Below are 17,080 nucleotides of genomic sequence, written 5' to 3' on the forward strand. Positions count from 1 at the left end.
TCTCTCTCTCTCTCTCTCTCTCTCTCTCTCTCTCTCTCTCTCTCTCTCTCTCTCTCTCTCTCTCTCTCTCTCTCTCTCTCTCTCTCTCTCTCTCTCTCTCTCTCTCTCTCTCTCTCTCTCTCTCTCTCCACTACTTGATGTCCATATCCCCCCCCCCTCCACACCCCTGATTGTAAATAATGTAAATAATTCAATGTGATTATCTTATGTGATGACTGTATTATGATGATAGTATATATGATAGTATATATCTGTATCATGAATCAATTTAAGTGGACCCCGACTTAAACAAGTTGAAAAAACTTATTCGGGTGTTACCATTTAGTGGTCAATTGTACGGAATATGTACTTCACTGTGCAACCTACTAATAAAAGTCTCAATCAATCAATCTTATTTAGTTTTTATTTGATATATGTTGACCACATGAACCCTGGCAATGGACCCTGTGTGTATATGTATGTTATGCCATTGTTTACAAATTTGGTAAATAAATAACCAAAAAATGTATATTTTGTTGTTTTCTTACTCTACCAAAAATGAACCGAACCGTGACCTCTAAACCGAAATTTTTGTGTACCGTTACACCCCTACTATTCTCCAATGTGCTTAAAGTGGAAAAAGGTGTGCAACTTGTTTGAACCTCCTGGTACTAACAGATGTTTATGATTTCTGGTGAGCCTCTTAATAGATGAGAGCCCTGGTCTGTCAGAGAATGAAAGGACATCGCAAGCAGTTTGAGTGTTCCTAACTTAGCAATATAATACTATATTTAGCAAGTATTCAGGGCTGTTAAGGTAATCGTATTCATATATAGATTTTTCAGTTCGGTTTAGTACCTAATACCCACGCATTAAAAGTGAAAGACAAAGTTTCTTGCGTCGTGCATTTATCTTTTGATCTAATACAAGCAGTCAGGAAAGACAAAGTATTCGCCACAGGAGTGTAAATCCAGACATGCAGGGCACCTCCACAAGCCCTGGCTAAACGTGTGCATTCCAGCCTTTGACTAGCGGGAGTCATGACTAGCGACAGTGCTAATAAGCACTCTTGAGTCATTTGGTAACACTTTGACTTCCCGGTAAAATACAAAAAAAAACAAACCATACGACTCAAGGCGGTCACTGCAGCTTGTTTTTCTATGGGCCCGCGGAACATCAGAGGAATAAAATTAACAACAACAAGAACAGTGAACGTTTAAAAATATCAAAACAAATATGAAGTAACTAGGGCTGGGTGATATATGGAATATACTGGATACAGTGTTTCCCATAAACTGCCAAGATACCTGTGGCGGTGGGGGCGTGGCTATGGGCGTGGTCACCATGACACCATCGAGTAATTTGCATAATTTACTACAATGATATGATTTTCTCTAAAAAGGCTAAAAAAATGTATACTTACTAATTAATAACAATTTTGTTTTAAACGTCCATCCATCCATCCATCCATCCATTTTACAATATAATTACAACACTTTATGTACATATTTATACAGATTTGAACAATAAGTTATTCACTGACATATATTTATTAATTGTGGTTCTTACAAAAAATATATCTTATAAAAATATAAAGCTAAAATGTCTCTTAAAGCTCTGCCCCTTTAATTAGTGCATACTAAATAATTTAACTTTAGCCTACTACTACAACCATATTATTTACCAGCAACATAAAGTGAAACAGAGGCTGAGGTGTCCTGCCACAGTCAGTAACACATAAACAGAAAACAGTAGTGGTGGTAGATAGACACAAACATCTGATCCACTGAACAAAGAGCTCCAAAAATCTTGATCCTACACTTCTTTTTTGTAAAGTAAATCTGAACAGCCGATATGGGCATCTGAATCAACTAAATGATTTGCCTGAGAAGCTGGACAGGACAAAAAAAAAAAATTGTGGCGGCCTTAATTCTTTAGTGGCGGGCCGCGACAAATAAATGAATGTGTGGGAAACACTGGATATATCACATGTTTGTCTCTGTGCGATATAGAAAATGACTATATGGTGATATTGGAGTATACGTTCTCACGCAGTTGCTTTTAGCTGCGGGCATTACACTACAGGCTCTTCTCACTCTTTCTTGTCTCTGCTTCTCACTGAGACATAAAACAAGCGCACCTTCTTACATGCGTCACATACTGTCGCGCGTGCAACGTCATACGCCCTCGCCGAGCAGACAGGTAGCGGCGTGGGTAACGTTAGCTGTGATGCTAGCGGTGCGGTGCGAGTGGTAATACGAGAGAGAGAAGGTGCCAATCTGGTAACAAAAGAAGGAAGCATTAATTCCCAACAAAAACAGCAGGGGGTCCATCGTCTGGCGGTGGTTTGGCTTCAAGCGGGAAGATGTTGAACAGACAACAGTGATATGTCAAGTATGCGGCAAAAGCTTTGTGTATCGTAACATGGATTAAACATATCCACATATATATGGTGTATCGTGACATGGACTAAACATATCCACATATATATGGTGTATCGTGACATGGACTAAACATATCCACATATATATGGTGTATCGTGACATGGACTAAACATATCCACATATATATGGTGTATCGTGACATGGACTAAACATATCCACATATATATGGTGTATCGTGACATGGACTAAACATATCCACATATATATGGTGTATGGTGACATGGACTAAACATATCCACATATATATGGTGTATCGTGACATGGACTAAACATATCCACATATATATGGTGTATGGTGACATGGACTAAACATATCCACATATATATGGTGTATCGTAACATGGACTAAACATATCCACATATATATGGTGTATCGTGACATGGACTAAACATATCCACATATATATGGTGTATGGTGACATGGACTAAACATATCCACATATATATGGTGTATCGTGACATGGACTAAACATATCCACATATATATGGTGTATGGTGACATGGACTAAACATATCCACATATATATGGTGTATCGTAACATGGACTAAACATATCCACATATATATGGTGTATGGTGACATGGACTAAACATATCCACATATATATGGTGTATCGTGACATGGACTAAACATATGCACATATATATGGTGTATCGTGACATGGACTAAACATATCCACATATATATGGTGTATGGTGACATGGACTAAACATATCCACATATATATGGTGTATCGTGACATGGACTAAACATATCCACATATATATGGTGTATGGTGACATGGACTAAACATATCCACATATATATGGTGTATCGTGACATGGACTAAACATATCCACATATATATGGTGTATCGTGACATGGACTAAACATATCCACATATATATGGTGTATGGTGACATGGACTAAACATATCCACATATATATGGTGTATGGTGACATGGACTAAACATATCCACATATATATGGTGTATCGTGACATGGACTAAACATATCCACATATATATGGTGTATTGTGACACGGACTAAACATATCCACATATATATGGTGTATGGTGACATGGACTAAACATATCCACATATATATGGTGTATGGTGACATGGACTAAACATATCCACATATATATGGTGTATGGTGACATGGACTAAACATATCCACATATATATGGTGTATCGTGACATGGACTAAACATATCCACATATATATGGTGTATGGTGACATGGACTAAACATATCCACATATATATGGTGTATGGTGACATGGACTAAACATATCCACATATATATGGTGTATGGTGACATGGACTAAACATATCCACATATATATGGTGTATGGTGACATGGACTAAACATATCCACATATATATGGTGTATGGTGACATGGACTAAACATATCCACATATATATGGTGTATCGTGACATGGACTAAACATATCCACATATATATGGTGTATGGTGACATGGACTAAACATATCCACATATATATGGTGTATCGTGACATGGACTAAACATATCCACATATATATGGTGTATCGTGACATGGACTAAACATATCCACATATATATGGTGTATGGTGACATGGACTAAACATATCCACATATTAATAAAAGGCCATATCGCCCAGCCCTAGAGGTAACTAGATGATGCAATTCCTGAAGGAATTGCGTGTGAACCGTCCAATGCTGAAGTTGAACTGAAATGCTGACAGGATGTAGTATGAATGTAAGAATAGTTTGAATGTTGGAAAAGTTTGAACGTTGAAGAGTTTGAATTTCCAGGAAAATCGGAATTTGGTTTGGAACTTGGGAAAGTGTTAGTTTGAATGTCCAGGATGGGTGGAATGTGTTGATGTTGGAATGGTTTGAATAGGTTGAAAAATGTGCAACTTGGAAAAATGTCCCATTCATTTCAAGGGGAAAATCATTACAATTTGGGAATTTTGGGAAAAGCTGGAATTTTTTTGGAAAGTGCTAAACAATGTGAATGTTCTGAATGAGTTTGGTTGGTGTTGGAATTTTTCAAATTGGTCGAGAAATGTTGAAGTGGTAACATTTTTAATTGAGAAATAGTATTTTGGAATTCCGGGAATTTCGGTAAAACCGGGAATTTTTGCAGTTCAAAGTACAACTTCGTTTTTGGTCCTGATTAAGAGGAATGTTTTGACGGTGGAACGGTTTAAAAAATGTGGAAGAAGTAGTCGCCAAAACGGGAATGCCTGGAATTTTTTTGAACTCGGAAAAATGATAGTTTGAATGTGCAGGATGAGTGGAATGTGTTGAAGGCGGAATGGTTTGAATCGTAGAAATGGTGGAAGTTTGAAAAATGGCCAATTCAATTTGAATGGGAAAAATGTTCCCGGAAAACCTGGAATTCTGGAAATTTTTTGGAATTTGTCATGGGAAAGCCCGCGATTCCCGAGGAGGCTGAACAGTTTGAAGTTGGAACACTTTGAAGCGGGTGAAAAATGTGGAAGGTAGGGCACGCCAAAATCTGGGTAAGAAGAAAAAATAGATGAACTTTGGTGTAGAAAACCACAGGCTTTGGAGCATTCACACAATGAGAATGCACTTAAATAGTAATATGATACAATAACACAAAGATGGTGTTTAAATGCACTACACTGTTGTAATTATATAGCCAACATACTGCGATTACTGAGCTCTACCAGCTCAGCGTGCCCGACTCCCTCTGCAGTTGGATCAATGACTTCCTGACAGACCGGAGACAGCTCGTGCGGCTGGGGAAGCTCCACCAGCTCACCACCGGCTGGGGAAGCTCCACCAGCTCACCACCGGCCCGGGAAGCTCCACCAGCTCACCACCGGCTGGGGAAGCTCCACCAGCTCAGCGTGCCCGACTCCCTCTGCAGTTGGATCAATGACTTCCTGACAGACCGGAGACAGCTCGTGCGGCTGGGGAAGCTCCACCAGCTCACCACCGGCTGGGGAAGCTCCACCAGCTCAGCGTGCCCGACTCCCTCTGCAGTTGGATCAATGACTTCCTGACAGACCGAAGACATCACGTGCGGCTGGGGAAGATTGTCTCGGACAGTCGAACCACGAACACTGGCACTCCTCAGGGCTGTGTACTTTCCCCCGGGCTCTTCTCCCTGTATACAAACTGCTGCACCTCCAGTCACCAGTCGGTAAAGCTGCTCAAGTTTGCGGACGACACTACCCTCATCGGGCTCATCTGAGATGGCGACGAGACCTGGCTGGCGTCCTGGTGCAGCCTCAACAACCTGGAGCTGAACGCCCAGAAAACAGTGGAGATGATCATGGACTTCAGGAAAGTCACAGCCCCACCACCCCCTCTCACCCTGATTGACTCTCCCACCCCCGTCTCCATTGTGGACTCCTTCCGTTTCTTGGGCACCGCCATCACCCAGGACCTCAAGTGGGAGCCGACCATCAGCTCCCTCATCAAGAAGGCCCAGCAGAGGATGTACTTCCTGCGGCAGCTGAGGAAACTTAAGGTGCCGACCGAGATGCTGGTGCAGTTCTACTCAGCCATCATAGAGTCCATCCCTACATCACCGTGTGGTTCCCCAACACCACAGTCCGGGACAAGCATGGACTGCAGCGCATGGTACGTGCAGCTGAGAAGGTGATTGGCTGCAAACTCCCATCCCTCCAGGACCTGTTCTCCTCCAGGACCAGGAGGCGTGTGGGTGGGATCACAGCTGACTCTTCTCACCCTGGACACAAACTATTCTCCCCTCAGGCAAGAGACTACGCTCCATCCGGACCCACACCTCCCGCCACCTGAACAGTTTTTTCCCCTCGGCCATCAGACACATGAACAATAACAAGATCTGATAGCTCCGTTACAGCTCTTTGTATTACCTATTCTGTGTTATATGTCTTTTATGTTGCACCATTGCGTCAAGTAAAATTCCTAGTTTGTGAACCCGTTCTCAAACAATGGCAATAAAAACTATTCTGATTCGGATTCTTTGAGAGACAGCCAATGTGTTACGTGAGCTCCATGCTAATCCATGTCTTCTAGTTGACCTTTCATAATCCAGCAAAGTGCAACGTTTTTCTGAACATTGAGGTGTGAATCATTGTGATTTACACCTGTTTGAGGTGACTAATGTGGACTGTCGGTGAAAGCTGAAAAAAATGAAACTACCGTAATTTCCGGACTATAAGCCGCTACTTTTCCCCCTCGTTCTGGTCCCTGCGGCTTATACAAGGGTGCGGCTTATATACGGCCTGTTCTTCTCCAACACAGACGAAGAGGATTTTGGTGGTTTTAGTACGCAGGAGGAAGACGATGACACAATGATTAAAGACTGACTTTTCATATACCGGTAGGCTGGTTATTTTGATAACGTAAAGGCGAGCACTTTGTATTACTTTGCAGCGTTGTATTATTTGTACTCTGCACGAATGCTGTTCGCCATGTCAAAGATGTGAAAGTTTGATTGAATGATTGAAAGATTTATTGTTAATAAATGGGACGCTTTGCGTTCCCAAACAGTCATCTCTGTCCCGACAATCCCCTCCGTGGTAGCAGGAACCCCTATATACTACGCTAATTACACATCAAAACCCTGCGGCTTATAGTCGGGTGCGGCTTATATATGGAGCAATCTGTATTTTCCCCTAAATTTAGCTGGTGCGGCTTATAGTCAGGAAATTACGGTATATCTTCCAGATGATTTTCTAAGGAATCTTGTTGGTCACCAGGTGTCACACCGACGTCATGACTGGAGGAATGGCTGAACGTAGATGAGAACGCTTCTCCGGGATGAATAATCTCCCCTCCACCCGCCCACGCACCTCCACCTCCTCCTCCCTCCCGCCATGTTGGTTCCAATATCTCCTCTTTCTACAGCTCGACAAGATTAAAGCTGATACCGTCAAAGATCTCTAGTGATATACATTCGAGGGATTTTACCAACAGCCTCTGAAGAGCTGACTTGTTGGTAACATTTTTACATTGACCAGTCAAATGTGATGAGATGCTGATGATGCTGCGTAGGAGGCGGGGGGGGGGGGGGGGGGGGGGGGGGTGATGTTGCCGAGCGACAAGGTTACAAGCCTCGTCGCCTCAGCACTGCACCTGACCTTTGGACTTCAGTGCGGTTTCTGTGACTGCGTGGCTGTGTTAGCGTCATTGTTCTTTAACGAACACACACATAATACTGCCTCCTCCTCTAATGGACCACACTTCCACCATGAAGATCTGTCACTCAACGAGGCTTGCGGCTGCTTCCTGCCATTTAAAACCTCAACATCGATGAAACCAAACCTCACAGAGAGGTGGAACAAAACACTGAAACTGTTGAAAAAGCGCCCTCTTATTCTGACATCTGCCGGGCCGCGTCTCAAAAGGAATATTTCCATGAGTATACTTCAATAAGTATACTGAAGTGTGTACATTCTGTGTGTACCGAGTTCCTCAAAGCCCAAAAGTTGAGTGTGCACTGTTGTCCCAAATGACAACTGCAATATTCGCCCACTTACTTTTCTCGCTTTTTTAATGGTGAATTGCAAGCGCTAGACCAGATTTAGTTCAGGGGTGTCTAAGTCTTTTTAGCTCAGGGGCGCATGGAGGAAAATGTGAGGACTATTCAAATCATGGCATTAAAAGTAAAATACAAAGACAACTTCGGATGGTTTTCTTTGTCCGACTTTGGCCAGAAATAGAAGAAACACATTCTGAACATATTACAATAAAAATATAGAAAAAGCGGTAAAGTTTAGATCCATGAAGGAAAGAAGAAAGTGAATGAATGTTTATAACTGAATACATTTACCGGTACATATGTATAAAAATGTGTTTTCTTTTGTATTATTTTTTTTAATGAATTAAGAAAGAATTATGACAACCTTTTTCCAAAACACAATCAATCAATCAATGTTTATTTATATAGCCCTAAATCACAAGTGTCTCAAAGGGCTGCACAAGCCACAACGACATCCTCGGTACAGAGCCCACAATATAGAATGTGAGATATAACACACTGCAAAAACTGATATCTAAGTAAGATGAAATATCTCAAATAAGGGTGATATTTGCTTATTTTCTGTCTGATAAGATAATTCTTCTCACTAAGCAGATTTGATGTTAGAGTGTTTTACTTGTTTTAAGTGTTTTGGTCCTAAATGATGTCAGTAAGATATTACAGCTTGTTGCTGAGATTTGATGAGCTATATTGAGTAAAACATGCTTGAAACTAGAATATCAACTGTTGCAAAGCTGTGTCATCAACACTCACAAGTAGAGATGTCCGATAATGGCTTTTTTGCCGATATCCGATATTGTCCAACTCTTAATTACCAATTCCGATATCAACCAATACCGATATATACAGTCGTGGAATTAACACACTATTATGCCTAATTTTGTTGTGATGCATTAAACAGTGTAACAAGGTTTTCCAAAATAAATCAACTCAAGTTATGGAAAAAACATGCCAACATGGCACTGCCATATTTACAAACCCCGTTTCCATACGAGTTGGGAAATGGTGTTAGATGTAAATATAAACGGAATACAATGATTTGTAAATCCTTTTCAAGCCATATTCAGTTGAATATGCTACAAAGACAACATATTTGATGTGCAAACTCATAAACTTTATTTTTTTTTTGCAAATAATAATGAACTTAGAATTTCATGGCTGCAACACGTGCCAAAGTAGTTGGGAAAGGGCATGTTCACCACTGTGTTACATGGCCTTTCCTTTTAACAACACTCAGTAAAGGTTTGGGAAGTGAGGAGACACATTTTTGAAGTGGAATTCTTTCCCATTCTTGCTTGATGTACAGCTTAAGTTGTTCAACAGTCCGGGGGTCTCCCTTCTGCTATTTTAGGCTTCATAATGCCAAACACATTTTCAATGTCTGGACTACAGGCAGGCCAGTCTAGTACCCGCACTCTTTTACTATGAAGCCACGTTGATGCAACACGTGGCTTGGCATTGTCTTGCTGAAATAATAATAATAATAATAATAATGAATTGCATTTGTTACACACTTTACATTTGTTAAAATCTCAAAGTGCTACAAAGTATTAAAAATAAAAATAGAAATTAAGAATATATAATTAAAAAAAGTAAAATAGAAATGAATCATGACACACACTAGATAAAACAGAAACATAGATAAAAGTAGAAATAAGAGCCTGAAAGCACTGGATAAAAAAACAGATAAGCAAGCAGTGCATTTAAAAACAAGAAGGCAGAGAAATTAGATAAAAGCTGTGCTAAAAAGGTGGGTTTTTAGTCCCTTCTTAAAATGGTCGAAATAAGCAGGGGCGTCCATGGTAACGTTGCTTGGATGGCAACATATGTTGCTCCAAAAGCTGTATGTACCTTTCAGCATTAATGGTGCCTTCACAGATGTGTAAGTTACCCATGTCTTGGCCACTAATACACCCCCATACCATCACACATGCTGCATTTTACACTTTCACCCTAGAACAATCTGGATTGTTCTTTTCCTCTTTGGTCCGGAGGACACGACGTCCACAGTTCCCAAAAACAATTTCAAATGTGGACTCGTCAGACCACAGAACACTTTTCCACTTTGCATCAGTCCATCTTAGATGAGCTCAGGCCCAGCGGCGTTTCTGGGTGTTGTTGATAAACGGTTTTCGCCTTGCATAGGAGTTTTAACTTGCACTTACAGATGTAGCGACCAACTGTAGTTACTGACAGTGGGTTTCTGAAGTGTTCCTGAGCCCATGTGGTGATATCCTTTACACACTGATGTGGCTTGTTGATGCAGTACAGCCTGAGGGATGGAAGGTCACGGGCTTAGTTGTCCAGATTCTCGGAACCTTTTGATGATATTACGGAGCGTAGATGGTGAAATCCCTAAATTCCTTGCAATAGCTGCTTGAGAAAGGTTATTCTTAAACCGTTCAACAATTTGCTCAGGCATTTGTTGACAAAGTGGTGACCCTCACCCCATCCTTGTTTGTGAATGACTGAGCATTTTTTGGGAAGCTGTTTTTATACCCAATCATGGCACCCACCTGTTCCCAATTTGCCTGTTCACCTGTGGGATGTTCCAAATAAGTGTTTGATGAGCATTCCTCAACTTTCTCACTCTTTTTTGCCACTTGTGCCAGCTTTTTTGAAACATGTTGCTGGCATCAAATTCCAAAGTTAATGATTATTTGCAAAAAAAAATTTTTTTATGAGTTTGAACATCAAAAATGTTGTCTTTGTAGCATATTCAACTGAATATGGGTTGAAAATGATTAGCAAATCATTGTATTCCGTTTATATTTACATCCAACACCATTTCCCAACTCATATGGAAACAGGGTTTGTACTTGAATAGACTGACATTTTTAATAAAAACTGTGATTTTTTTAATCAATATAATATAGTAACTTGTGTTCCCTGCTTCTGTATGTCCCCTCCCTGTGGTGTCCATGAACACACCATGAAGGCAGGTACATACATACGCACCACTGGCGTCAGCAGGACATGATAAACGCCACAATTTGGACTCCACCCTTCACAACAACTCTTACGGATTAAAGAAAGTGCTCATTAATACTCGGAGTGTTCCAAACGTGGAGATGCGACACATTTACTGGCGCCAAATGAGCTAATTAGTGCGAGGAGGAAGAGGGTCTTACCGTGTCTGGCAGCCTCGGTGAGGCGGCAGGACGAGGCGAGGAGGAGGAGGAGGCACACCGACGCCCACAGCCGCCGAGACGTCATGGTACACCGGAGAGGGTCCGGAGCAAGAAGGGGAAGAGAGCCGTCTGGCAGATCTACATGGCGGAGGAGAAGCTGCTCGTCCTGGTGATGATGATGATGATGATGATGCTGCTGCTCTCTGATTGGCGGGAAAGGGAACATCAACACAAACACCAGCAGGCCCCGACAGATGAATACGTCAATGACAGATGATACATTACACCACTAGGGGGTGCTCTCTCCTCTCAAACTGATGAATACGTCAATGACAGATGATACATTACACCACTAGGGGGTGCTCTCTCCTCTCAAACTGATGAATACGTCAATGACAGATGATACATTACACCACTAGGGGGTGCTCTCTCCTCTCAAACTGATGAATACATCAATGACAGATGATACATTACACCACTAGGGGGTGCTCTCTCCTCTCAAACTGATGAATACATCAATGACAGATGATACATTACACCACTAGGGGGTGCTCTCTCCTCTCAAACTGATGAATACATCAATGACAGATGATACATTACACCACTAGGGGGTGCTCTCTCCCCCCTCAAACTGATGAATACATCAATGACAGATGATACATTACACCACTAGGGGGTGCTCTCTCCTCTCAAACTGATGAATACATCAATGACAGATGATACATTACACCACTAGGGGGTGCTCTCTCCTCTCAAACTGATGAATACATCAATGACAGATGATACATTACACCACTAGGGGGTGCTCTCTCCTCTCAAACTGATGAATACATCAATGACAGATGATACATTACACCACTAGGGGGTGCTCTCTCCTCTCACACTGATGAATACGTCAATGACAGATGATACATTACACCACTAGGAGGTGCTCTCTCCTCTCAAACTGATGAATACATCAATGACAGATGATACATTACACCACTAGGGGGTGCTCTCTCCCCCCTCAAACTGATGAATACGTCAATGACAGATGATACATTACACCACTAGGGGGTGCTCTCTCCTCTCAAACTGATGAATACGTCAATGACAGATGATACATTACACCACTAGGGGGTGCTCTCTCCTCTCAAACTGATGAATACGTCAATGACAGATACATTACACCACTAGGGGGTGCTCTCCCCCCTCAAACTGATGAATACATCAATGACAGATGATACATTACACCACTAGGGAGTGCTCTCCCCTCTCAAACTGATGAATACGTCAATGACAGATGATACATTACACCACTAGGGGGTGCTCTCCCCCCTCAAACTGATGAATACGTCAATGACAGATGATACATTACACCACTAGGGGGTGCTCTCCCCCCTCAAACTGATGAATACGTCAATGACAGATGATACATTACACCACTAGGGGGTGCTCTCCCCTCTCAAACTGATGAATACGTCAATGACAGATGATACATTACACCACTAGGGGGTGCTCTCCCCCCTCAAACTGATGAATACGTCAATGACAGATGATACATTACACCACTAGGGGGTGCTCTCTCCTCTCAAACTGATGAATACGTCAATGACAGATGATACATTACACCACTAGGGGGTGCTCTCCCCTCTCAAACTGATGAATATGTCAATGACAGATGATACATTACACCACTAGGGGGCGCTCTCTCCTCTCAAACTGATGAATACGTCAATGACAGATGATACATTACACCACTAGGGGGTGCTCTCTCCCCCCTCAAACTGATGAATACGTCAATGACAGATGATACATTACACCACAAGGGGGTGCTCTCCCTTCTCAAACTGATGAATACATCAATGACATATGATACATTACACCACTAGGGGGTGCTCTCTCCTCTCAAACTGATGAATACGTCAATGACAGATGATACATTACACCACTAGGGGGTGCTCTCCCCTCTCAAACTGATGAATACGTCAATGACAGATGATACATTACACCACTAGGGGGTGCTCTCCCCTCTCAAACTGATGAATACATCAATGACATATGATACATTACACCACTAGGGGGTGCTCTCTCCTCTCAAACTGATGAATACGTCAATGACAGATGATACATTACACCACTAGGAAGTGCTCTCTCCTCTCAAACTGATGAATACATCAATGACAGATGATACATTACACCACTAGGGGGTGCTCTCCCCTCTCAAACTGATGAATACGTCAATGACAGATGATACATTACACCACTAGGGGGTGCTCTCTCCTCAAACTGATGAATACGTCAATGACAGATGATACATTACACCACTAGGCGGTCATTTTACTGTTGGCCTTGGCTTGCCTTCAAAGTAGGCCTATGCCATTTATAATATATATAGTCTGGACTTCCCTGCTTAGGCTGCCGCCCCTGCGACTCCACCTCGGATAAGCGAAAGATGGATGGACATAATTATTTAATAAACCATTTTGCAAGAAGCATAAACAAGAGAAACCTACGGCGTAGGATTCGTCGATTGCCATTTGAAGTTCCTTGGAGTGGCCCAGTCGATCGAGCTGGATTCGGCTGCGTATCTGGAAACCTCATCAGGGAGAGGGGCAGGGGACTGCAGAATTTTGACAGTGATTGCAGTACCATTTCTGGCCATATTCTTACATATGGCTCCTTTAATATTTACAATATTAATAGTGGAACAATAAACCTTTATGCTCTGCTGCACCAGAATCAGCAGTGGCTGCTTCATCTGAGTTTGACCCCCCCAGCAAACACTCGCCAGCAGTCTAATGATGCCTATGATGGAGAGTGAATAATGTCCACACTGGTTGGCGGCTTTGGTTAATTAGTGAACTGCCATACCAACGGCAGGGACTAAGATATTAAGTAACACCATGGCTATATCAATTATATAATAGCAAAATAGATGCTACTTTTTTATAACACAATTTAAACTTGAATTGATTGTGATAAGATGAACTTTGTTGTTTTTTATATCTGTTATCTTTAAAACATTCCATGTGCTTTTCGTCTTACAAACAATCCTTGAATCTCAGTAAAACTAAAATAAACTAAACATAAATACAAATATACTGAAGACATTGAAAGATTAAAAGAACATTTTTGGGCGTAATAATAGATCAAATGAACTAGAAATTTAATTTAAACAACAAAGTGGCAAGAAATAAGTCAATAATAAATAAAACAAAATTTGTCATAGACCAAATTACTCCATATTTCTACTGATCGCTAATGTTACCATATCTGAGTTATGTGTATATATAGCGAAATAACTACAAAGGTACACGCATTCACTTATGTTACAATGAAGAAAGATCAGTTAGATTTAATACATAATGCTGGCTTTTGAGAACATTCAAACCCCTTATTTATTTAATCAAAATGAATGAAATTCAATTATCTGGTACATTTCCAAACAGTTAAAATGATGAACAAAGCAAAATGAGTAATAGGTTCTTTTTTTGGTCATTCTGTGTATTTCGGGAGCCTGTTAGAGAGCATGCTGGTGAATAAACACTGCAGGAATGTACTTTTGACAAAATCAAAGCATGTTTTATTGTAAGTTTATGAGCTGGAGTATGTTTAGAACTACATTTAAACTTAATATTTTGGTTGATTTCATCAGGAAAACTAACATCAAAACGACTGCAATTGCATGCATTGAATATAAACATCAGCTTATGTGCCATGAAAAGAATCCCGGACGAGCCCCCAAATTGTTGTGTTGACCAGCATTCCTCCAATGGGGAATTTAAATTGCTAGTCTCTCCCAGATTCTTTTCATGGCACATAAGCTGATGTTTATATTCAATCAACAGGCAGTAATTGGTATTTTGTGGTTTATTCTCCAAGCTTAGAGGACAAAACGTGAGACCGATCTGGACCGGGCTGGGGAACGCTGGTGTGCTAGATTGGTCTCACGTTTTGTCCTCTAAGCTTGGAGAATAAACCACAAAATACCAATTACTGCCTGTTGATTGAATATAAACATCACCTTATGTGCCATGAAAAGAATCTGGGAGAGACTAGCAATTTAAATTCCCCATTGGAGGAATGCTGGTCAACGCAACAATAGGCACAGCCGCACACATCCTTGGTAGCAAAGATGGCGCCTCTCGTTTAGTTGGGCATACTCTCTTTATACATGGCTCTGCCTGGGCTGAGGGGGATTTGGGGACCCCCAAAACCTCAACACCCCACCTTTTCTTGTTAAGTACATAACTCCACATGTGTTCATTCATAGTTTTGAAGAGACAATCTACAATGTAAATAGTCATGAAAATTAAAAAAACATTGCATTGAATGAGGAGAAGGTGTGTCCAAATTTTTGGCCTGTACTGTACATTTTTGTTGAATCTGAAATTGATTCAAAGCCCACACTGATTATAGTTTTACTTTACATATCAAAAAAAGAGTGACCAATAATTGCAAGTAGTACATTGGCTTTTCCAACTTAGAAGATATACCTGCTGGTGGGACATGACATTGTTTCCATTGGATTTCCTGCATTGTTGAGGATACATTTTGTAATGTGTGAGGAAGTAGAAGTATCAGCAGAGAACTCACATGCACAATGACAAGATGTAACACCACAACAAAAGTTCAAGACGTTTTATTCCAATAAAACCTTTTGTACCTCATTTGAAGTCCAACCATCTCATTGACTACTTGGGTGAAAACAATGTAGTCAATGAGGATGTGCTGCGGGTCAATGCCATCATTTTAGTCCACCACCAGCGAGCTCCTCAATTGAGGAAACAACTCAAAGAAAGCCTGCAAAAAACATACAGAAAATCACTTATTGTGACAAGAGTGTAACACATTATAACAACACCAATTAAATCATTAAAAAAATAGCATTTCTACGGAACCCCTAAAGGAACATGGGGGAAAAAAATGTTTTTATAATAATTTATTTATTTATTTATTTTTATTTTTTTAGACAAGTATCTTGTGCGCTCGAGAAACTTTCTCGTGCGTACGAGATACATAAAAATAATAATTTTTATTTTTATTTTTTTGATAACTTTATAAAAATGTTCTCGTGCGCACGAGATACATGTCTAAAAAAAAAAATAAATAAATTATACATTTTTTTATTCCCCCATGTCCATTTAGGTGCTCCGTACATTTCAAAGAAAGGTGATTTTCAAAACATTTTCTTGGTCAGTCAAGCTTTAAAAATGTAACAACATTTAAATAACACAGTAGTTATGAGTCGTGTTAACGGTATAGTATCAGTTTCCGTAAGCTCCACTTTTCGTATTATTCGATTTTCAACCATAATATTCCCCGTTTTTTATACCGTCACGGTTATCCTACGGCCAAATATTGATCACAACAAACAAAGAATCCCACATGTTGGTGACTTTGTTTTTGTTTTTTTTGGCAAAAAAAAAGCCACCATGGGGCCACAGGAAGTTGTGAGTGTCAGCACTTTGATAAAGAAGGTGAGAAACACTGTTACAGGGGTTCTCAAACTGTTTTCCCCAAGTACCACCTCAGGAAAAAAACTTGGCTCTTCAGGTCTACATAGTCATTAAAACAAGTCAGAGGTTTTGTATAACAAGTATATTTAATATTTTTGGCCGCTGTAACATTACACATACTGGGTTTGAAAGTAGATGGATGGAGCACACGTACTACTAGCGGTACACGTACCACAGTTTGAGAATGACTGCACTATGTAATTCAAGAGGATGCTGACGATTTCAATGAGGTCCTTTTGTCACAAAGATGAATTTTTATATTTTGCCCCACATTGGAGTGATTGTAGCGCTTTTAACCAGAGTTTCTACAGGTATCAGAAAATCAAATGTAATGTTTTTCTATTGCCATTTGTAATGCCTGCACTTAAGAAAAATGTAATGCCCACGACCAACCACAAATGGTTATAATATATAGTCATAAGCTTACAATTGTCTGCACACACACACAATCGTACGCATTTGACAGTGATAATCTTGAATAATTTACAATAACTGTTACTATCTCATGAATTAGATATTGGCTCGCAAGATTATTTCATCTGAGAATT

At 40.6% G+C, this 17,080-nt stretch overlaps 2 protein-coding genes across 6 annotated transcripts in view; both read right to left on the reverse strand.

Moving 5' to 3' along the window:
* LOC133646686 (receptor-type tyrosine-protein phosphatase-like N) overlaps positions 1-13,631 on the reverse strand; it is a 53,255-nt gene extending 39,624 nt beyond the window's left edge. For 2 of the 4 annotated variants that reach the window (XM_062042343.1, XM_062042350.1), the window contains exon 1: positions 11,032-11,286. In XM_062042343.1, the coding sequence (XP_061898327.1) occupies positions 11,032-11,257 (226 nt within the window). In that variant the 5' untranslated portion in view covers positions 11,258-11,286. Of the gene's footprint in view, positions 1-11,031; positions 11,287-13,526 lie in introns of those variants that run through there. The other 2 variants (XM_062042356.1, XM_062042335.1) reach the window with 2 other exon arrangements.
* Positions 13,632-15,640: 2,009 nt separating this feature from the next.
* The window catches only part of dnpep (aspartyl aminopeptidase), a 41,977-nt gene continuing 40,537 nt past the window's right edge, over positions 15,641-17,080 (reverse strand). For both annotated transcript variants that reach the window (XM_062042379.1, XM_062042370.1), the window contains exon 15: positions 15,641-15,816. In XM_062042379.1, the coding sequence (XP_061898363.1) occupies positions 15,766-15,816 (51 nt within the window). In that variant the 3' untranslated portion in view covers positions 15,641-15,765. The remainder of the gene's footprint in view (positions 15,817-17,080) is intronic.

Source organism: Entelurus aequoreus, linkage group LG01, assembly GCF_033978785.1.
Source record: "Entelurus aequoreus isolate RoL-2023_Sb linkage group LG01, RoL_Eaeq_v1.1, whole genome shotgun sequence".
Classification (NCBI taxonomy): Eukaryota; Metazoa; Chordata; class Actinopteri; order Syngnathiformes; family Syngnathidae; genus Entelurus; species Entelurus aequoreus.